The sequence below is a fragment of the Spermophilus citellus genome (genome assembly GCF_964194105.1).
Source record: "Spermophilus citellus genome assembly, chromosome: X".
In the NCBI taxonomy this organism is placed as follows: domain Eukaryota; kingdom Metazoa; phylum Chordata; class Mammalia; order Rodentia; family Sciuridae; genus Spermophilus; species Spermophilus citellus.
The window spans coordinates 19394972-19417488 of NC_138190.1; the positions used below are offsets into that span (position 1 = coordinate 19394972).

Here is a 22517-nt window from a genome sequence, read left to right on the forward strand (position 1 = left end):
GTGGGTGTAGTATTAATGGAAACAGGGTAACAGTTTAATGTGATGCCTAACATGGGTGGCCCAGGTGCCTAAAGAGGGAAGAGGAAAACCACGAGAAGGGATGACTTCTTGCCCTCCCAGCCTCTGCCCGTGATGTGGCCTGTGACAGCTCATCCAGTTCTGTTTCCTAGAAGACCTTCCATACATTATTGATTACATTCTCATTGGGGAAGCAAGTGGGAGCTTTTATCTGTATCTCTCACCAGCGTGGAATGGTGCCTGGGCTGTATTGACCGGCTATGGGATATGCTAGCGGTCACAGTTGTCTTTTACGAAGAAGAGCACTGAGTGACGCTGGTTGTCATTCTAGCTCTGCTGTGTGGCAGCGTAAATAGTCCCCTTTCTAACCAACCTGGTGGGAAAAGTCAATATCCCATCAGCAGAGGAGGTAAACACATCAGGAGCTGTGTCCCCTCTCTTCCTCCCCTGCTCCTTATTACCGCAGTTCTTTAAATGTGCTCTCCCCAGTCATCAGATGCATTTGTGTCATTCACATGCACAGGGTTGCCAGCCTGCATCTCTGGCCTGCCGGGAGGCAGCCTTGGGGCCTTTGTTGTGTATTCTCAGACTCCGATAATTAGAACTTTCAAATTGTCTTTCTATAGTCTCTTAATGATGCATCTCTCTCTCTCTCTCTCTCTCTCTCTCTCTCTCTCTCTCTCCCCCCCTCTCCTTCCTTCCTCTCTTTTTCCACCCCCTTTGGGCATTTAAATCCTCTACAAAACTTTTTGTTGTTGTTTTTGGAAAGGCATTGATGTAATTTAGAAAAGGTTGTGGAGAACAAATGTGAATGTGTAACTAAGGAACAAAAATCTTGAGACCGAGTTTTCATTTTCCGGGGTTTTGTGGACTTCAGTGGGGTTTTGTTTTCTGTGATTGACATCCTGTCACTTCTGTGTTTCCTTCCCAATCCTTTCCTATTCCAAGGTGCTGGGCCACTTCCCCCACCCCCACCCTCAGGCACCTTGGCACAGTGTCCAGGGCCCTCACTTCCAGAACAGCTGATTTCTGGGGCCTACCTTTCTCTATTAAGGAGCATTGGATTGGGGGCAAGGGGTCAGAAGTGAAACTCAACTCCAAGTATGGACTGGGGGTTCTGGCTAGCTGGGGTTATATATCTATATCCCTGATTGCTTCTTGTGTGACCTTGGGCAAGTGACTTAACCTTCCAGTTTCCTAGGCCATAAAATATGGGGATTTTAAAAAAAAAGAGTCAACTTCTCAGAATGCCTCATGGGGTTCCTGAGCAGCTTTGAACAAAGACTGCATCATCTTAACCATTCTGGGCAGGGTTAGATCCCCGAAAAGATCAGACCTGTGTATAGCAGCCCTACTGCTCTTTTCAAAGAATAAAATACAGAAGTAGCAGTCTCTGGGGAGGCAAAGGAAGGATCTTGTCTCTAGCTGATTTTCTGTTTTCTCAGAACAGGAAAGCCAGGGATGAATGGGTGAAGTAACAGGATCCAGAGGCCAGGGCACTATATACAGTGAGTTCACACAGTATTGGCAAAAAAGAAATCTTGGCAATAGACAAGTACTCTCCAGGCAGTCCCCTTTAGCAGAGAAATGAAGACAGAAGGGACTAGGAGAAACTGACTAGGCCCAGTGATCTGGGGAGCATGGGTTGGGAGGCGCAAGGAATCATAGCTTCTTTCCTTTGAGACCAGGTACTTCTAGCCACATGCAGACTTCACATACAATTGCATGCCTGCGAAAGTGGAGCTTACCTTGTCTGCTGCACGTGGGTGTGCACCTGCGATTTGCATCAGTAAAAGGTGGCCCCAGCCCAGGTACTGAGTCAGCTTTGTGTTGAGAAGTGAGTGATAGGCCAGCAGGCAAAAGGAAGTCAAGCTTTAACAGAGGAATCTTGGGCACCCCAACATTGGACTGGCTCCAGGAATACCCTGAAGATTATGAGGAACTCAGAAACATAGAGTTGCAGACCCAATCTATACTCCCTTTTCTAGTGCCTGAGAACTATCAAATGGTCTGTAAAGAAGAAACTTAATTTTTTTTTATTTGGGCTGGGAATGTGGCTCAAGTGGTAGCGCGCTCGCCTGGCATGCGTGCGGCCCGGGTTCGATCCTCAGCACCACGTACAAACAGAGATGTTGTGTCCGCCGAAAAAAACTAAAATAAATAAATAAATTCTCTCTCTCTCTCTCTCTCTCTCTCTCTCTCTCTCTCTCTCTCTCTCTCTTCCCCCCTCTCCTCTCTCTTTAAAAAAAAATTTTTTTATTTGTTCTTTTTAGTTATACATGACAGTAGAATGTATTTTGACTATTATACATACATAGAAGAAGAGACTTCTAATGCTTTTATTTTTATTTCACTTTAGAAAAATTGAAGAAGCAGTTTTTTACACCCAAAGTTCTTCAGGACTACAGAAAACTCAAGAACACAGCCGAGCAGTTCTTGTCCTGGAGTGGCTACTCTGAAGTGAACCTCAGCAAACTCTTCGCCAGTTGTGCTGTGAAGTCCTAAGGGAATCCACAAGCGAATGAGGAGGGCTAGTTGCAAATCCCAGCTTCCTTAGCACCTCTACTCTGGCCCTAACTGCTTCTCCAATATCTTGCTTTTCCCTTAAGGACTGCATCTCATGTTCACGTGGGATGTGAACTAGAAGGAGGGATTGCAAAAATGTTTCATCTGCCATGCATCAAAGAAGATCCAGTCTTCATGTTATGATATACCACTGAGCTCTTCCCCATGTCCCTAAAGACCTAACATATTGGGAACTGGGTTTCTAGGAGAGGGAAATTGCTATTTTAATTGAAAGTGGCTGATATGTAAGTGACCCTGGACTTTGCCCCAGGGCTGTAGTAGAGGTGTTCCCCAAAGAGAGGATTCTGCATCCCAGCAGGAGCAGTAGTAACATTTTGCCTTTTCACATGCCAATTAAACACAGTCTAAATTCAGATGATTCCTCAGCCACTTGCTATAGAAGTGGCTGTCTTTTTTAGTCTTGTCTTTCAGATAGGTAGTGGGTGGCAGGGGAGATATAGAATCCTTGCACACAAAAATAAACAGAATGGACTCTATTGAATTGTTCCAAAATCCAACACACACACACATACACACACACACACACACACACATACACTGAACAGGTGTTTTACATTTACACACACCCACACTTAAATAGAAAGTTTAGGTAAAAGTTTATACAACAGGAAAGCACATTTAAAATAATATAGGACATCAAAGGGCTGGGGATGTAGCCCAGTGGTAGAGTGCACTTGCCTAACATGCATGAGACCCTGATTTCTGTCTTTAGCAGTGCAAAAAGAAAGTGTAGCATTTGGGATGAGGATCGATGTGTTGCATTTGGCAAAGTGGGAGAATGGTTAATTGGCCCTGGTGCTTACTATTTTTCCTCATTTTCTTCAGAATGGTGCCTGCTTTGCGGCAGCAAAAAGTATTTCAATATGTCAATCTTTCTTACATTATTGGTAAGATTGTACTAACAAAATATATTTCCCCTTGTATAACTATGCTGTGTTTTAAAAATGTTTACCTATGTGTTTTTATAAAGGAGAGTATGCTGTACTTTATACTTAAGAATAAAGTTTTTCTAAAGGGAAAGCAGTTGTAATGAATTCTTATTGGGCACAAACAATTGACTACAGGGACAGCAAGGAATACTGTTTGACTGAAGGCTACCCCCTTCCCAAACCTCAACCCTCTTTTTTTCATTGCAACTGAGATTAGAACCCAGCTCATAGATTATTGCAAATGTCAAGGCCTTTGAATGTTCTGAATTTTAGAATTCAGGAAAATTTCTGTGGACTTTGGATCCTTTAAGAGATAAGATGCAAGCTCTGGGAGTATAGCTCAGTGGTAGAGTGCTTGCTTAGCATGTGGGTTCCATCCCCAGCACCAAAAAAAAAAAAAGGGTGAAGTATGGGGCCTGGTGTTATAATAGCTCAGGGTAGAGCAGTGCTTAGCATGCACAAGGCCCTGGTTTGATCCCCAGCACCAAAGAGAGACAGACATAAGGTATGGTTTCTAATGTGACTTTGTGGACTTGTACAACCAAAGGGAGTTAAGCCAGGAGCTCCATGGTGTCTCTTGAAAAACAAAGCTCATTTGTTTTCTCCCTGGGAGAAAGGCACCAAACATAAAGGTCCCCTAGGGAAGGAATACTTGTTAAGTAGTGGAGATGAAGCCACCTTTCAATCTGGCTTTGCCTTCTCTTTTTGCTCCCTCCCTTCTCCCTTCAGTCTCTTACCTATCTCCTGTCCTCTTGCTCTTACACTCAAGTTCAAAGTAGAAATACTTTGGGATTAGGTTCCTGTTGATTAATTAATTGGTACTAAAAGCTCTGTAGTCAGTTACAAGTTGGAGGAAACTAAGGGATTGATGTGATTTTATTGCTCCTTTGGTCAATTCTGATAATTGCTATTATATAAGTTTATAGAGATAGTTCTCCAGTGGGTGCTTCTAGAGCCACTCCCCCACTCGCTTTCTAAAGAGAAGGCATATTTTCCTTAATTTCTGAGTCCTGGGATTATATTGATTATAAGAATTATCCTGAACTTGGTCATCCAGAAACTCCAAAAGACTTAAATAATGCCTCACTAGTTTATTTCTTGTCACTGCCTCTAGATTGTAATCACTATGAGGGCAGGGACCACTTATATAGAAGATCTATAGAAAATCAGACATTTCTAAGTACAGTCACCAAAAAGAGGTACCTCAGGATTCCAGAACTTTATGGAAACTGCAACTTGAAGAATTACAATGGATCTCTGTTGGAAGATTGGAATATCACCTACTCTCTTTTCTCTGAGAAAGGTCACTACTCCTTCCTTTGCCTTGATTGATAGCATACTGGGTAGAATTGGTGCAGATATGCTGCCCACTGCTTTTAAGGGGAGAAAGCTGCCTACCCATCTTTCTCCATGGGGCTCTCTGGCATAGGTCTTAAATGCTAAAAGAGAATGAATGGAATAAGCTAGATTCATGCTACCCAGGGGCCTGGATTGTCTAAAAGGGGCAGCAGTAATACGAAGAGGGACAGGACCCAGAGCAACCATGTGGTGCAGTTTTTAAGAGAAGCCAAGAACCTGAATATTCCATAAAGTTTCTTTATTCCTAAACCTTCGCAACTGATATTTTAGAACAAAATTTGAAACATTGTGTGGGCCAGACCTCTGGGTTAAAATCTATCTGAGCCACTTGGGAAATGGTACTCTAAAAGGACCCTGCTGTGCTTAGAGCCCCATGCCCCTGAAAAGGACACCTGTTCTATTTAATTTAATTTAGGAACTAGGATCTAACCTACAACAGATCCTTGCACATCAGCTTGTCTTGAGCACAGTTTACTAACCCTCAACTCTCCTTCATATGAAGGTAGATAGAAGAGGCCAGAAGCTGAAAATCCTGTAAAATTTTAATTTGCCTGAAAAATAGATGGAGTTAATTTTAAGGCTTGCACAGGATGTGGGGGCTAATCAAAGTTTGTAGATTAGAGTTCAGATGCTGAAAGGGAATGAATTCACTGTCCTTCACCACCACCCCTTTCTCCAACCCTTGCCACCTCTTAAAGCCAACACACACACACACACACACACACACACACACACACACCTTGAGACACATTTTTTCAAACATCATTGAAAGTGAGTTTGGCAGAAGATGCAAAAACAAGAAAACTCCAAAAACAGATTTCCCTATCTTTGTCAGGGTTTTATGAAAAACATTAAGCCTCAGACCCTCTTGTCAGGATCCTCGGCCCCTCAATTCCACGCTATTTGATGCTGCCATTCCAAATTTGAAGCTGCATTTTCCTCTCTTTTCTCTCTCCCTCTCCCTTTCCCTCTTGTCTGTCTGTCTGTCTCTCTTTCTCTCCCCTCACCTAAATATTTCTTAATTGAACGGTTTGTGGTAGAGCTTCCTTATAGCAGTTTAATAGATTAACTCATCTGAGCCAGCCTCAAATTTCAGATTAAAATTCCTTCATCCCGAAGGCAGCATTATCAGGTTGTTGGAGGCTGTTTTCAAACCTTGGTTTTGAATAGCAGCGGCTCTGCATTAATTTAACCACTAAGCTAATAAGTAGGTTTCGTTTTGTTATGCTAAGCTTTATTGCTTTTCTTTTGATCAGAATGGTGTTGTTGAGCAAAGCAGCAGACAAGGCATTCTTTGATGAGGGAATTAGCGCTCCATTCTTCCTCTATTATTCATAGCGCAGTGGAATATGTAAGTACCTGAGGGTGTCAAAGGAGCGCAGGTTCTATTGCAAAGTGCTCGCCTTGTTTCTCTCAATAGCTGACTATGAGATGATAAACCGCTTAATACACTGTGCTAATTGGATGAGAGCAAAAAGAGATGGGAATTAAGGCGAGGCAAAAGGAGAAAGTGCAACCAGCCTTCAATTCACTCTTTCACCACTTTAACAGCACCAAAGGAGGCACAAGCTTTCTATAAGCAGACTAGAGGTTTTGTGCAGAGATAAAATGAACGTGTTAGTGGATTCAAGTAATACACTAATTATTGCACAGTATAAATACCACTACTGGTTTTATAACAGGGAGGTAAACTTCTTTTGAGAGGGTTATAGGATTGCTTGGCAGTGGTGTAGAACCTAATAAGGGCCCAGAGTAATAACCCCCTGGATTAACAAAATTGCTGCTTGTAGAAGTATGATTCAGGCTTTTACGAAGATTTCCGGAGAATGAATAAAAATGACTGAATGACATTTCTTAATGTATAACTGGTAATCGCTCCCTTTTCTTTAAAGGAAAAAATGTATACTTCAAACTGGACCGTTAATAACGTCCAGGGACAACACTACTTTTTCCTTTGAAAAATGCTTTTTCCCCCCTGTCAGGTAGCGGGTTTCCTTTTCCCCGCCCCCCCAGCCAGGCTGCCACTGTCAGTTAAATATGCAGTTGCTCTGGGGAACTCTGTGTTCCAAAATACCATTTTAGGCTCCATTTAAGACCCCCTTCATTCAGACACACTCACTTTTGTGTATACACATACACACATGCTCATGTACATTTTTTTTCCTCTAAAAGCAAGTTAGGCTAACCCATGTATAATTTCCTCTCCTCCAACATCAGCCCTTTTTTTCTATCCTAGAAAGATCTCCACACTCAAAACCATACTAAACAGAGAACTACAGGTGCTTTGACTCTTGGTATTATAAATCAAATGCAACAATAATGAATGTTTGCCCCAATCAGGAGGGGCAGTAACAAGAAAGGGGAATTGATTAGGGCCCAATCCCAGTAACTTTAGGTTAAGACTGAGTTTCCCTTCAACAATCACTCATCCTAATTCATCCTCTTGCTAACTTCCTCACCACACACTTAAGATGTCTGCCCTCACCACTGCCCACAGCCTAGACCATGGGTGACTGAAGAACACTTTTGCTAATATGCCAAATGCCTCCTCCCGATCTGGTTAACCTGTGTGAAAATGTAGCAAATTAACTTACCCTTTTTCCTCAATCTTCCCACAGAGGCCCCAATAGGGCTTCCAATCACACTTCCCCCCAAAATACTGTGGGGGTGGCAATGGGAAAGCAGGTGTTGGGCCATTCTGCCCTGGGCATGATAGGAGACAGTCATGCCATGAACTGGACTCTCCTGGACACCCCAGGGCTCCACATGTCCTCCTCCATGGTGGAAGAGGTTTGCTTAAGGTTGGGGGTGGGGTCAGCCGCTCCCAGCATTGTGACTGAGTTCCCAGATATTGGGGCCAAATTGGGTTGCCATTCATTAATAATGCTCACAATAAGATTAAATCATTCTGGAAAATCTCATAAAATCCCCCTAAGTACGCTCCAGTGGCTCTTTCCAATCCCCATCATTCAGCACTTGGGGAGGTTTGGAAGGAGAAGAAAATTGGTTTCTTTGCTTTTAATGCTGCTTTGAAAAGATACTCAGAGTTTGTCATGCGTGACATGTCACATGTTTAATGTGGACTTGCTGGAAGTCAGGGGGTCTTTAGCGTGTGATATTTATGGGGAATATTAAGTGCAGAATGAGGTCCCTCCAGCTGGGGAAAGTTGAAAGAATAGGAGGCCCAGGACCCAGCTTGTTTTCGGCATCAGAATGACATAGGATTAAGAGTTTGTAAAACAAGGCGAGGGGTTCTCATTGGCCAGTAATAAATGTAATCCTTGGAGGTAATTTCACGCAATTTGCTTCTGCTCCATGGAAGGGTCAAATGAGAAAAAATGACTTAAAAAAGGGTTCATTAACAGGAAGAATGGTACTGTTTCTCGTATACCATCCAACTGGCAGCCTGGACGGGAAAAAAGAAGCCTTACTAAACAAAAAGCCGAAATCGACGGAAAATTGATATCGACCACCAATAAATAAATAAATAACTCCCTCCTTTCCTCAGGCGTCTCTGGCACTCGGCTATCTCCTCCTCAGCGGCCCTGTCCACCCTAGGGAAGCAGCTTGCCCTAGGGCAGAGTCTGTGGAATCTGAGGGTCTGAGACTTTCAGGCCTGGAGGAATGCCCTAGAAAGTTTCCACCCAGCCTTACTAAACCTGGGAAAGGAGTGTGAGGTGGAGTGTAGGTAGAGACCCCTTCCCATGCCCCAGGCCGGCCACCTGCCTGTGAGTACCGCCCTGGCGAGTCCCCAGCTAGGCCATCATAGAGGGGACCCACCCGAAAGAAAGCCAAAGTCCCAGAAAGAGTTTCAGGCGGGCGAGCTGAGCCTAACACTCCCCAAGCAGAGCCTCCAGACGTCTGGACCAGTTGGCCTTACCGACTATGCGCGGGCCAGAGCACCACAGCTGCTGGGCCTGCTGGTCACCTCCCCAAAGGGCCATTGACCTCTGCCCGACCCTGTACCTTCCCCTCGGCCTGTACACTCGCGCCCCAAACCGCCACTGGACCCTGCCCGCCTCCTTCCAGGGCGCACGAGGAGTCCGACCGGCCCTGGCCACGAGACACGCCCGCGCCCCCCGACTGGCCCGCGGCGTGGCGGGGCGGCTGGCCCCAAGTACTCCGCGAACCGCGGTAGTCACGCCGCGGCAGCCCCCCCCCCACCGCCTGCCCCTCTCCCCAAAGGTCCGGCGCGCTAATTACTGCAAATTGAAACTAATTAAGCTTCTCTTCCCTTTCCCATCACCCTGGGAGCATTGGCGAGACCCAGCCCCCGCGGGCGGGCTTCCACCAAGCGGTCACCCGAAGGGGCGCTGGAAGGGCCCGGGGGAGGGGGAAGCTATGGTTCCCGCCACGGGAGGAGTGCGCCGAGCGGGTTAAGGATCGCAAATCTGTTTGGGTCTCCTCACGAAACCAGAGTTGTTTGGATTTTTAAAAATGTATACATTTCCCAATGCCTGGATAAGTGATGTAATGACATTTGTCGAGTTAAGATCTGCCACTTGGATACCCCTCGCTGCCTTTCCATCATCTTTCTTGCGTGAGCTCTCTCTCCTCTCTTCTTTCTCTCTCTCTCCCTCTCTCTGCCTCTCCCTCTCTCTCTCTCTCTCTCTCTCTCTCTCTCTCTCTCTCTCTCTCTCTCTCTTTCTCTCTCTCTCCCCCTCTCTCCTCACTCTCTTTCGCTTACCCTCTTTTCTCCCTCCCCTCCCTCCCTCCCTCCTCCCAGTGAGTGTACCGTGGAGCCCGCCCCCTCGGAAGCCAGCGCCTTGGCTTCTAGCTCTCGCCATTACCTGTCATCTCTCTCGGACTCCGCACTTCTTTGCTACGTGGCACTTTTCACGAACAGCTTCCTTAGCCTTCCGATCCAAGACTCTCGCTCGCTTCAAATTTCTGACACCACCGACAACAACGCCTACATAACCCCCACCTACCATAGAACCCACCCCACCTCCATAGCCTAGGACCCCAAGTTCCAGCTGTGACACGACCAGGGAAGTTGAGATGCGCGTGAAAGCACAGCGGCTGCGTCCTTAACCTTTGTAGGAAACCCGATCCCTTGGAGGACTGAATTCAAACCAGGGGCCTCTGCCAGGAAAATGCTTGTGCAGATAAATCCAGGAGGTGCCTGGGCGCCGGAACCCACCCCTGGCCCCCATCAAGGGCCCTTCTACTGTCCCCTCATCGCCTACATAGAACATTCACACTTCCTTTTGTTAAACATATATTTTTTTTTTTTATTTTGAGCGTGACACTTCTCCACTAGATAGCAAGGAAAAGTGGTAACAATTACACATTACACAAAAGTACTGTACCATTGCCTTTATCTTGAAGGTTTCGGAAGCTTCTACAGTTAATAAGTTAAATAAAGAGCTTGAGTACATAAATATTTGTCTAGGAACCCTACCGTATCTACAACACAGTAAGAATCTACAGGAGGACAAACTTTTACCATACCACGCTGAGTGCAATTGCGTTATAACATTTCAAATATACAAAGCTCTGTTCTTTTTTTTTAATAACAATGGTATGTACAGAATCAATAATCACAGTTTGGTGACTTCAACAGTCCATATTCTAGCAGAGTATTTCCCTTTGGTTTGATATAAAAACCTTGGTTGGTGTATGATAAAGAAGAGAACAAGAACAAGACGCCCCTTTCCTTTAAGTGCACTGTTAACTATCTTACAGACTCGCATTCGCTTCCCTGGCCCTGGCTTCACGCCGGGCCGCGCTGGGGAGATGAACTTAGAGCGCAAAAATGCTATTAAAAAAAAAAAAAAAAGCTAAGTGGGGTGTCAGGAGAAGAGATTGGGCTTTTTAACATTTTAACTTCAATACCAGGCGTCTTGGGGAGAAAACCTCCCCGATATTTTCAGTAAAGAATGGGAGAGAATGGACGTTCGAGTTGGAGCGAGGTTGGCAGTGGCAGGGGCAGGGGCGGGGGCGGGGGCGGATGGAGAGCCAGCCGAGGAGGTGCCACGTCCGTAAGCGCCAAGGGCTGCCTTGCCCGCGTCCAGGCTGCTGCGAAGGCGGCTGCGCTCTCTCAGTGCCGTCTCAGGAGTGTGCTGGTCCTCTGTTTCCATTTGGTCTTGAGTGGTGCTGAGTGAGGTGACCTTTCGGGACGCGCCTGGAGGCGCGAGGGTGGAAGGCAGCCTTTAGCACACCTCCTTGCCCGTGCTGGTGCCCGGCAGGATGTTGAGCTGCGTGAGCTGCGCCGCGTGCTCCTTGGCCTTGAGCCTCAGAGCCGCTATGCTAGAGGCGCGTCTGTCTGCGGCTGCAGTGGCCGGATCAGCCAGCGCACCCGATGCCACCGCGCCCTCCACCGCGGGTGTGGGCTGTCGCAGGAGCGCGGCCGCAGTCGACGCGCTGGTCAGGGGGGCCATGGTGGAAAAGAGCCTGCAGGAAGAGCAAACAGCGCGGTCATGGCCTCGGGAGCTGAGTGCAGTGCCTGGGAAGGCTTTTCCCGCAGCCTCTCACCAGCGGAGCAGAGGGGCGCTGAAGGCGCAGAGGGGCGCAGCCCCAGGGGTGCCGCAACTCAGGCCCCAGGTGGGCCTCGAGCTGAGGAGTAGCAGGTGGCACGGGTGGAAGTTGGAGCACACTGGGAGGCCTTTACCCTTTACCGGAGCAGAGACTCAACCGGGAAAGGAAAAAAATAAATAAATAAAGGACCAGATATTCCCGGAAGGGCCAGAACCCCGACCAGAGGCAGGCCCCGAGGCCAAAACCCCCAGGGTCCAACTGCGGCGGATTTTGTGCTTTCTCTTAAGAAAAGGGGTGCATTCCAAGGCCTGGTGTTCCAATTAAACTATTTGCCTGGAGATCACGTGGAGAGAAAAGAGGAGAAATAGAGATAGAGATAGAGATAGAGAGAGGGAGGGAGGGAGGGAGGAAGGAAGGAAGGAAGGAAGGAAGGAAGGAAGGAAGGAAGGAAGGAAGCTAGCTAAGATCTATGCTGAAGACTTTGATATCTCTCCCCTACCCCGTCCCTTCTCAGCTCAAGATGTATACCCTGGAAAAGGTGGCCTTGCTTGCTGACCTTCCTGTGGACCAGTGCAGACCCAGCCGCCCTCCAGAGTGGGACTAAGAGGTGGGTGTCTGGCCAATACCGGCGGGGTGAGGATGAAGGGCGCCCTCCTGTTGATTTCCGATGGGCACGCGGCTGTGACCCACCCGCGGCCCCACGCCCTAGCGAGGCGACACTCTCCCGCCGCTTAGCCTGTGCCTTTTCGGCCTCTTGCTCCAGAGAGCCCCAGGCTCGCGACCCCAGGGCATAGCGCAAGATGATGCCCAAGCCTGGGATGTATGCCAGCGCTAGCGCCACCGCCTCTGGGCGGCGCCGGGATTGCTCCGTGGTGCTTCCACCCTTTCCACACTTTACCGCCGACCCGCGCCCCAGGCCCCCACCCCCACCACCTCTCAGGGGCCTGCAGGCTTTCCCAGTAGTCCCCAGAGCTCTGGCTCCAAGCCCCCGCGGGGCCAATCCACGATTTCCACAATTAGAAATGAGCCCACCTGGGCTCACGGAGCGCCAGCTCCTCCTCCCAAGCCCACTCTGCATTTCCTGCCACCCCCATCACCACCCTCTTCCAGCCTCTCTGAACCCCGGTACTGCAGTCGTGGTTCCCTTGGTTTTAGAAGTCATTTCTTGTCAAAGGGGGAAAGTGGGGAGGAGACCCAAAACTTTAATTTTTCTTTCCAAAAAGAAATGATATTATGTGAGAGGAGGGGGACGTACCATGTGCTGGTTCCACTAGGTAAACTGAGTCACTAACTTCACTTCAGTGCACTTGCTGTTTATTTTATCAGTTTGTTACAAGACACTAATTTTACTTAGTCTTTTTTTAAAAATTTATCTAAGATGATTTTTGTTAAGTAGCTGCGCAGTTGGATGAATCTATTATGCCTTTGTTCTCCCTAAGAGAGATCATTGAAGCTGCATTCAGTTTTATTTTCACTGCACTTTCCAACTTAATACATCCCTCCTTTGTTTCTTTGTCTGTGTGATTATACAGATTTTTAAATTTCATCACTCGGTGTTCATTTAAAGAAAGGGAGTTATAATATACGGTGAACTGTTTCTTTTATTTCGTTGTCTTGTGCCGCTGTGGGGGTTGGAGGTTGCATATATGGGGGTATCATTGGCAGCAGGCCACTTGAGTGACAAGGAAGATAGGGTCTGGGGAAGAAGAAATAATTCTTTGCACCCAGAGGGCCTCCTGGCTCCAGGGCTCTCGGCTCCAGGGCTCTCAGCAGAGATCAGGAATATGTTCCTCAGGCTGCCAGGCTTTGGGCATGTGGAAAGACTTTTGCAAAACTTGAAAAGTCATCCCTGCTCTGCAGTCTACACTTGAGGGCACTCATACCACCAATGGCCAAGGCTGTTGGCTGCCTTGGAATGGTACCTTTACAGCTTTCATTGAACACTCCTGGTTGTCACCGGTGTTACTGCCAACTGTCTCCCCTTTCTTGCTCAGTCCCTAGTCATTCCCTTAAGAACCCACATTTCCTTTTCCAAGTCAAAATTACAGAGTATTTTCTTTGACTTAAGTCTTTGAGGCTGGGCCAAAGAAAGATGTGTGTAGCCCCCTGTTAGTCTCCTGCCACCTCCCTGACCTCAGCCTCTGTGTGTATGAGAGAGACTGAGGCCGTGCATTACCTGCCGAATGCTGGGCTGATGAATGCCGGGTGCCGGAACACGGCGGCTCCCAGGAAAGTGCTCAGGCCCAGCGGCGCCCCGCTGGGCGGCAGGCTGGCCGAGCCAGGAGGCGGAGGTAGGCTCGGGAAGGCGGCGGCGGCGGCGGCGGCAGCAGCCGTCCAAGCTGAGTCTAGCGCAGGGTGGTGCGGGGGAAAGGGGCTGGCATCCAGGTAGGGGCTGAGCGGGTGGGTGGCCGAGAGCGGCCCGGGGAAAGGCAACCCCGGGGGATGGGTCTGCGCACCAGCCTTCTCCCGCTTGCGCCACTTAGCGCGACGGTTTTGGAACCAGACCTGTAAGGTGCAGAAAGCCTGGGGTCAGCATGGCTCTGGGCACTTACTAGACCCTTCCCCGCGCCGCGGCCCCTCCCTCCCTTCTACAGTGCCCAGGCCCATCTGGTCTCTCTTTGGCCTGGGGTTGTTCTCTGACACACCCAAGGCCAAACTAGATTGAAAAGGAACCCAGATTTAAAGAGAGCAGGAAACACAGGACAAGCAAATCATTTGTAGCAGGTATTCCAATTAGCCCTTTAAGTTTAAGGAAAATGGGTTAGTGTATTTAGACATGGGAACACCAGTTTCAATGTCTGGGCTGCCTCTTCCTTGCTGCACGACTTCAGGTGGGCTACATATATATCTCTGAATCTCAGTTTTCTAATCTGTAAAATGGGAACAATAAAATGGGGAAAATAAAACTTTTTTATAATGTTGTTATGAGGAATGAGTAAGGCAAATGAAAGCACCTTCAGAGGTGACTCTCAAAAATAGGCAGCCACCAAGTGATGAATGACAGGTCTGTTTTGCTGCATATCAGCTATTTTCACCTATCTCAGGTTTACCCAAGAGCTGGCAAAATCCCTGCTCTGTACTGAAATGGAAAGCAGGAAGGAGGCTCACTTATTCTTTGTAGAAATATTTATTGAATACCTAAGTGCACTATGTTGGGTTCTAGGGTATGGGAAATGATGGGAGAGAGGAAATAAATGTACACAATAATTACCAAACAGGTATATATTTTAGGGGCTAGTTCTCCTTAAAATGAAATGGGGGTTCACAGCCTGCTCTCTGTAGGGCCCAGCTTTGTGCAAGAAAGGATTGACTGACTGCATGGACAAATAATACCTGAGCATATAGAAATCAGAGGGCAAGTTACAAGTAGACTTTTCCCACCTTCAGAGCTAATAAGTCTTTTATTTCCCTTTGGGAATGTGGTTTAAATCGGTTATTTAAATAGATAGCTCTAGGCTTGGGGGAGGTTTTCAGCCAGGTATTTTCCTAATTGTTAATAAGAAACAGTTTTAATAGAGACCTTTACCTGAAACATGGCAGCTACCATCATCTAAAAATAACCCCCAGGAGCATGAGATTATTTTTATGTGACCTGCTTATCACACCCACAGCTGAGAAGATATGCTCCTTCTCCCCTGAAGGCATTAATATCTTTAGAACTCGGTTTATGACTGCACACAAGTCTAAAAATTAAGAATGAACTCCAGGGCTATACAGAGTTATATTAAAATATAATGTAAACTATACCAGAGGAATATGTTTAACATTTTAAAAGACACTCACTTCCTTCAAATATCTACCCTGGGGGTTGTCTAGCAACTAAGCTTGGTTTGACTTCTAGACAGCTACCCAGGGCAAGAAAAATCAAGAACTTAAATCAGTTGATTACTTAAATTTCTGCTGAAAAAAGGGCCCATCCATTATATTCCACAGCCTTCAAATAATCTATTTGTGAATTGCAGAAACACTCCAGTGTGGAGATTCAGAGGCTTGAAAAAGTTAGACTGTAGATAGGACCAGGCTGGGTGGGCAGCTTTTGTGCATCCAAATCTGTCTAGAGAATATCCGCCCCACCATGATTGCAATGAGTAAAGGAGGGGAATGGGGCAATGGAGGCAAAATGCCCTTAAAGAACATGAAAACCTTTACAGACAGATCGTCTCTCTGACTCAACTGCAATTATCAAGATGTCCCCCTGCAATTCCTCATTATTGAATTAATACCTCTGAGGCCCCCCAAAGGTAAACGAAAGGACTCTAATAATTCATATTCACTTAATTACATCTTCTCCAGTGAATAGGAGGAGAGCAGAAGGGGAGGGGGCGCTCTCTTTCTTTTTAAAAGTTATTTAACTTTCCCACGACTTGTTCCCCTGAGCTGAAAATGCGGAGTTGCTGTCACATCTCTGTTTGACAATGGAGAAATGTGTCAACAGAAAGGAGGGGACAGGCCTCATCATTAGCCCTCTAATGCAAGAAGCTGTTGTGTATTAAATGAGCCATATGGAATTTATTGTGCTTTATCAGCGCTTGATTTTGACTGTAAAGTGATTCACTCAGCTCCTAACCCAGGGACATCTGTTTTCTGTTGGCCATCGGGGCTGCCTGGTGTTGATCGTCTCTTTGGTTATGAGGCCTGGGTTCGGAAATGCACTCTGGTATGGGGCTGCAAACACCTTTAATAGCATTGCACTCACTCCCTATTAGATCAATGTGGGCTCATTGCTATAAAAAATGGGAAATCAAATAGCATTAGCCAGCTCCTTGTGCGGGGTGGAGGGGAAATCAAACAGCATTTTGCCTTCAAATGGCCCTGTTTGTTCTAGCACTAAGTGGGCTTTTATGAAGCCCGATTGGAGACTTAATCGCAGCCAAATACCTGCTTGGAGCTGAGCGGATTTGTCTAACAACCAAATCCATGCTCCATCCCATTATTTCAATCAGGAGAAGTCAGATCATGGATTGTTTTCTATAGGAGCCTTGGGACTGGGGACTCCTGAACTGTAGTCTCAGAGACTATAAAACCCCTGTTCTGAACTTGGACTCCTTTCTCAGGCTCCTAAACCCAGAAATATTCCCCTCCCACCTCCCAAGTCTTAATTTTTAAATATCTTTGTGTGTGTCAGTGCTTGGATCTACTTTTCTGGTTCTGCTTCTCTTCCTGTTATGAAGGGGCTCTCACAGCCCCCCAGTTCATTAACCCATATCTCTCTTCCATTTATCCCCTAGCCTTCTTCCCTCCCTTTTTCCCTGTTTACAGCTCACCTGGACTCGGGCCTCAGTCAAGTCCAGTCTCATGGCCAGTTCCTCCCTATAAGAAAGCAACACACAGATAGGTCACTACAGGCCCCAGCAACTCCCTCTCAGCCACTTTCCCTCCTCCAGTCCCCTGCATGCCTGCTCCACCCCAAGTACATGAGCATGCCATCTCTTCACCACTGGAGTGCCTACTATTTGATTGAAGGCATAAAACCACAACATATTGCTAGATATAGAATATTATATAACATACTCAAGTGTGACAGGGATGGCTTCTTGGTCTATAATTCTACAAACTTGGACACATGGATTCTCTCTCTCCCTTAGGCCAGAGTTAGACAGAAAATACTCTCATACACGTGCATGCACGTGTGTGTACACACACACACACACACACACACACACAGTCATCACAGTTCTTGTATTGTTTTGTCCTAATACTAAACACAGGAAGAGCTCAACACTCACCTAAAGAAATATTTTTCTGCCCTCTTGGTTTCATTCTGCTTTTTTCCTTTAAAAAATGTATCTCCTCCCCTTTCCTCTTTTTCTCTCTCCCCTTATCAGTTCTCTGCCTTTCCCTCCATCTCTCTCTCCCCCGCCTTCCTCCCTCCCTTACCCCCTTAGGTCACAGTCCCTATTACCCTCTGGAGATATGTTAAGCTTGTTAAGAGTTCAGTGGGGTAATTTTTCGATTAAACAAAATTCTGCATACCTCCTGACTCCAGTGCCCACTACAAACCCTGCCCATCTCAGGGGAAGTCAATTTAGCTGAAACCCTACCCCGTCATTGCAGTTATTACTGCGACAATTAAGGCAAATAGGAAACCATTAAGATGCTGTAAAATGGCTTATGACCTGTTTACCGAAAATATGAGCGCACCGAGAATAATTGGCTCTCCGCTCGCTAATATGAAAGAGCGGGGGTTGCCGAGCCTGGGGCCCTGGCTCTGTGCTGCCAGTAGGCCTCCTGTCCACACCTGAAACTTCAGCACCTGGAGAAAATCGGTTCACTAAGCGCTTTGCTTTGCCGCCTGTTACAGTGAGCACTAGCAAATCTAAATCTACACTTCTGGCTGGCGCCAAGGGGCTGACTCCTAGGCTGGTAAGAGGTGGGGGTGGGGTAGCAGAGAGGAGCGGCTCCTCCTCACGCACTTTGCACCCCCCCCCCCAGCTAAAAAAAGGCGGACCTGGATACCAACTGACACCAGTTCATTTCTTCTTTTGAAATACACATGTTTGATAAATGCAAAAAGCCGGTGGTCTAGTGAGCTATTTGATAGTAACACTGATTTTAAAATTTATTTCCTTTTTTAAAGATAAGGATGGGACTAGGTGACAACGGGGAAGACCAAGTTAAGCTCAAGGGACAATCAAATTTAAATGCCCACGCCCTCATTAAATCCTCTATATTTTCTTGCTTCTGGTTTGGAGTTTGGCAATGGCCAGACCAACTATAATTTGGAGTTGATTCAGGCCTTCTGGTTCCTAAGAAGAAATGTATCCTCTAGTTCAAAGGGACAGGCAAGTTTCTCTAAAATGCACGTTGAAAATCTGCACACGTTTCCTGCGAAGGAGCTGCTTGCTTGACAAGTCCTGCGCCAGGCAGACACCGGTTCCCTTTCTCTTCATGGAGGAAGTTTGCCCTAACCCTGGCTCCTCTTCAGCTGAGCCGAAACATTGGCCTTGGGGTGGGAGAGAAAGGCTCCCACCTGCGGGCACCCCCAGATCAGCTGAAGTCGGGGCCCAGAGTCTCAGTTATCCCAAAGGCACATCTTCCCCCACCCCCAAAACTCAGAGCAAGTGGGAAATAGAGCAACAACCACCCCGCAAGCCGGCTTGGACACTTGTCCAAAGAAAAATTTCCCCAACTACTTGCCTCTTTGCTGGGCTTCCATTAGTCATCGTCTGTTCAGAAAACCCGTTTACAGTAAACAAACACTGGGTTAATCTGGGGGGAGGACAGAGACCAGAGGGGGAGACTCTGGCTAATGCCACTCAGGTGTAGAGACACCAAACACTGTCCAATTCCGACTTCCTTTGGTTATTTCAGGAGTCCTCAAATGACAGTACTCGGATCTTTTTAAAGACCTCCTCTGCAGGCACTGGGCTCCAGACTCACTGCAAACAGTGTAACCGATACCCACCAGACTCCTGGGACACCAGGCAGGGGTGATGAGCGCACAGTACAGTGGCCAAAAATAGCCCGTTCTCTATTCTGCCGAGTGACCGCGGGTAGTACTCCCTGCACCTCTCCGGGGACCTGGCGAGGACTGAAAGCCCTAAGCAATGCGTGTGCGTGCCTCCCCAAAGTGGCTTAGTCTGGTGCTCTAAGGAAAGGCTCTTTTCCTTGAACTGAAACTTGTAATTGGGAAATGTTAAACTGGAACTACCTTAGGAAGAAGAGAAACTATCCCAGCTTAAACTTAAAGCCCAGAATGGGGGTGAGGGAGTGGGTAGTTTTAGATGAGCAAAGGTAGGTGTTTGGAAAGGCACTCCTCGGCAAAGTCAAGACCAAAGTGACTGCCTAGAGTCTGGGGCCCCTCCCTTCCTGTCAGCCCTCTCAGAGTCCCCAGCGTGCCCTCCCGCCATTGCCATCGTGACCATCCTGCGCTTATACCTGGTGAAGACGTCCGGATAGTGCGTCTTCTGGAAGGCTCGCTCCAGTTCCTCCAGCTGGTAGCTGGTGAACGTGGTGCGGTAGCGCCTCTGCTTGCGCTTCAGCAGCCCCTCCTCCGAGTCGCTGCCCGCGGACAGGCAAACGCTGTCCTCGCCGTCCTTGCCCTCAGCGTCCTCTGGATGCAGTAGCAGCTCTTCCTTGGGCGACAGCTCCCCGCCCTCGGTGGCCACAGCGGCGGCAGCAGCTGTGGCCACGGCACCGGTAGCGGCCACTGCGCAGCGCCGGGGCTCCTTGAGCAGCGCTCGGGCATCGTCCTCCAGCAGCTCCTCCTCATCATCCTCCAGCAGCTCCTCTTCCTCCTCCTCATCCTCCTCATCCTCCAGCAGCTCCTCCTCATCGTCCTCAGCGCCCGCGCCGCCACCCGCCGCTGGGGCACTGCCGGGTCCGCCGGCCGCGCCTAGGCGCTCCTCAGGGTGCGCAACACCCCCCGGGCCGCCCAGCTCGTCCAGCGCAGGCGGCGGCGGCACGAAGGGCGCCCCATTCTCGCGGTACGACTTGCTGCGGCTGATGCTCACCTGCGGCGCCTGGCTGATCTTGAGCGTGTCCCAGGCGGCGGCGGCCGCGGCGGCCGCGGCCACCGCGGCCCCAGCGCCGTCGGGCCGCTCCCCTGGCCGCGCGGTTGGCGGTGGCGGTGGAGGGGCCTCCCCCCGGGGACCCGCGGTGGCCGTGGCCGCCGCGGCTGCTGCTGCCGCCGCCGCTGCCGCCGCCGCCGCGGCGCCCTGGAGGAGGCGGCCCCCGCCAGGGCCATAGAGGCGCCGCAGCTTGGGCGGCAGGTGCAGCTCTGCCTCGAACGGGGCACCGCTGCCCTTGGGGGAGCCTGCGGGCAAGGGAGAGCAGTCAGCGAGCCAGTGGGCCAGGGCGTCCCCGCCAGAACCACCGCATGGGGCCAACCCTCTGCAACTCCCTGCGTGCCTAGGCTTAGGCACACACAGCCCCAGGTCCACCAGGCTCCGACTAGCCGGCTTCCCCACTTTTCTTGCCCTTTCTTCTTTCTCTGCCCCTCTTTCTCTTGTTTCCTTATTTTTTCCCATTCTTCCTCTTTCCCTTCCCTCGTTCACTCTGCCATTTATTTCCCCTTTCCTTATCTATTCCTTTCGCTCCCTCCCTCTTTTTTCTTTCCTTGCCTTCCTTCTTTCTCCCCTCTTCCTTTCCTTATCTCTTTCGCTTTCTCTCCCCTTTCCTTTATCTTTTTGCGTGCTTTCCCTTCTTCTCCTCCCTTTCTTCTTTCATTCCTTTCTCTTTGCCTTCGCCCACTCTCCCACTTCTTTTTTTCTTCACATTTGGGCCAGGGGACCATCCGAAACATCCAATAACTTTTTAAAAAATTGCCAGTACTCTGAAAACTTTGCGCACGACCTCTGCCCGCTGCTCCGCCACAGGGGCACGGGCTGGTAAGAGGGGCGCTGCCCCGCAGGCGACCCCTGCGGGGCGAAGAAGCCGTGTGGCCCAGAGCTAAGGCCGCGCCCCAACAGTTCACAGCGGGAGGGGCCGGGGTCCTTACACAAAATGGCAAAGAAAAATAATCCTGGCAAAAATGTGCTGGGAAAGGCCTGGAGTCGGGACAGAGAGGGGGGTGCAACAGGCACAGGCCGCTCCTTCCCTTCGAGGAAGTGGCTGGCATAGGTGCCACTTCAGGCTAAAAAAAGAAAAGGAAAAAGTCAGTTTTATTTTAATCGGCCCTTTCTCCACCATCAGGTCCTGTTTTCCAAGCAGCATTGTGGCTGGACCACGGGTTTCAAATTTTAAAAGAAACGAACAGTTCTTTCCTAGCTATACCTCTGCATTCCAGCTTAAGGCGAAACTTGAGAGTAACAGGTTCGGGGCAAAACGACAGATGTTCTGCAATTTTTAATTTTAGAAAATAAAACCTTTTAAACATCTCAACAGCTCAATTCTTTAAAAAATAACATAGCAGAGAAAAAAACAGCACCCAGAAGCCACACATTTCATACATTTTAAATACAATAAAGAGCATTGGGGAAATCCCAGGGAAATGTTTTTTTTTTTTTGTTTTGTTTTGTTTTGTTTTTTTTTTTTTTTTGGAAAGCTTGGTTAAGAGATCACAAGTAATGTACAATTTAAAAAAAAAAAAAAGGAAAACACCATGTGAAAAGAAATTTTCTAAAGAGAAAAGGCCAAGCATCCTGCCTGGAGACCCCCATTCACCAGCGTTTGGGGTTCTTGTCTTCATCAAGTTGTTTCCATGAGGGTCTAAGAGAGCATCTGCTATTTCTGCGACATCAGCTCTCTTCAGAGTACACCCAAGGCCAACAAAAGGGGTATTTAAACTATCTAAAGACTAACGCCCGATAATCTACAAAGTCCCAAAGCGGAGCTGGGCTTCTGCTTTCTCTGGAAGCATAGGGAGGGAGACAGCCCCCAGTGAGATATTCATTGCTCTTAGAGGCACCAGGCCTCAGAGTTGTTCCCTCTCCTTTCTTCCTCTCCAACTTCACAACCCCCCAGGCCCCTGGCTCCCGAACATCAAACATCCAGTGCCCAGTGCCCCTTGCAGGTGCCTGATGGGTGCAGCCTTACCTTGCACGGCCTTTTCCTGGTCAGCGCGGCTGGCCAGCGGGGCAGGCAAGCTCTGCGTGGCTCCCAGCAGCCGCATTTTGCACGGGCTTCTCCGGCCCAGGATGCTGTCGATGCAGTAGGAGGATAGTAAAGTTGGAGATTTACTTTTGCACTCGGGCCTCTCGGAGCAGCCCTCCTCCTGGTACTGATTGCTCATGGTTGGGGCTTTTTCCCTGGGCGCAGAGAGCGGACTGTTGGCTGTCTCTCTCGGCGGGTGGGATGGATGGGTGTGTGTTGTGGGTGGGGTTAGATGGCTGGTTTTAACGGATATTATTGCGATCTTTGTGCCTCTCTGTCTCTCTCGGTTGCCGGCTGCCGGCTCCCGCCCCTGCTCGCAGCCTGAGCTCGCCCTCTCCGCGCTCAGGACAAGCGGTAACAAGTGTAGTGAGCAGCGGGCGCGGAGCTCTGGAGTCTCTCTCCTCCACGTGCTGAGAGGCGCTTTCTGATTGGCTCTCGCTAGAGGCCGGGCTGCGTCGGGCTGCGGGCGCAATACAAAGCCTGGACTGGATTTCATAGGGGCCAGCGGGTTTTTTTGGGGGGGGGAGGTGTAGCAGCGGGCACCACCAGAGTCAATTTTCTTTTCTTTCTCTCTTTTTTTAGGTTAACAACTTTCTATGTTTGCTACCCTTT

At 48.6% G+C, this 22517-nt stretch overlaps 2 protein-coding genes across 4 annotated transcripts in view; one reads left to right on the plus strand and one right to left on the minus strand.

The window, feature by feature from the left end:
• The window catches only part of POLA1 (DNA polymerase alpha 1, catalytic subunit), a 296467-nt gene extending 292843 nt beyond the window's left edge, over window positions 1-3624 (plus strand). For both annotated transcript variants that reach the window (XM_081276741.1, XM_081276742.1), the window contains exon 37: window positions 2378-3624. In XM_081276741.1, the coding sequence (XP_081132867.1) occupies window positions 2378-2523 (146 nt within the window). In that variant the 3' untranslated portion in view covers window positions 2524-3624. The remainder of the gene's footprint in view (window positions 1-2377) is intronic.
• A 6770-nt stretch (window positions 3625-10394) lies between these two features.
• Window positions 10395-22236, minus strand: ARX (aristaless related homeobox). Of its 2 annotated transcripts, XM_081277310.1 has the most exons (5): window positions 21849-22236; window positions 19251-20127; window positions 16637-16682; window positions 13549-13877; window positions 10395-11288 (listed from the first exon to the last, which is right to left on the minus strand). In XM_081277310.1, exons 1-5 carry the CDS (start codon window positions 22042-22044, stop codon window positions 11048-11050), a joined length of 1689 nt encoding a protein of 562 aa, XP_081133436.1. In that variant the 5' UTR covers window positions 22045-22236; the 3' UTR covers window positions 10395-11047. The 2 variants fall into 2 exon arrangements, with proteins under 2 accessions (XP_081133436.1, XP_081133435.1); XM_081277309.1 differs by lacking the exon at window positions 21849-22236 and having other exon boundaries at window positions 19251-20568.
• Between the last annotated feature and the right edge of the window lie 281 nt (window positions 22237-22517).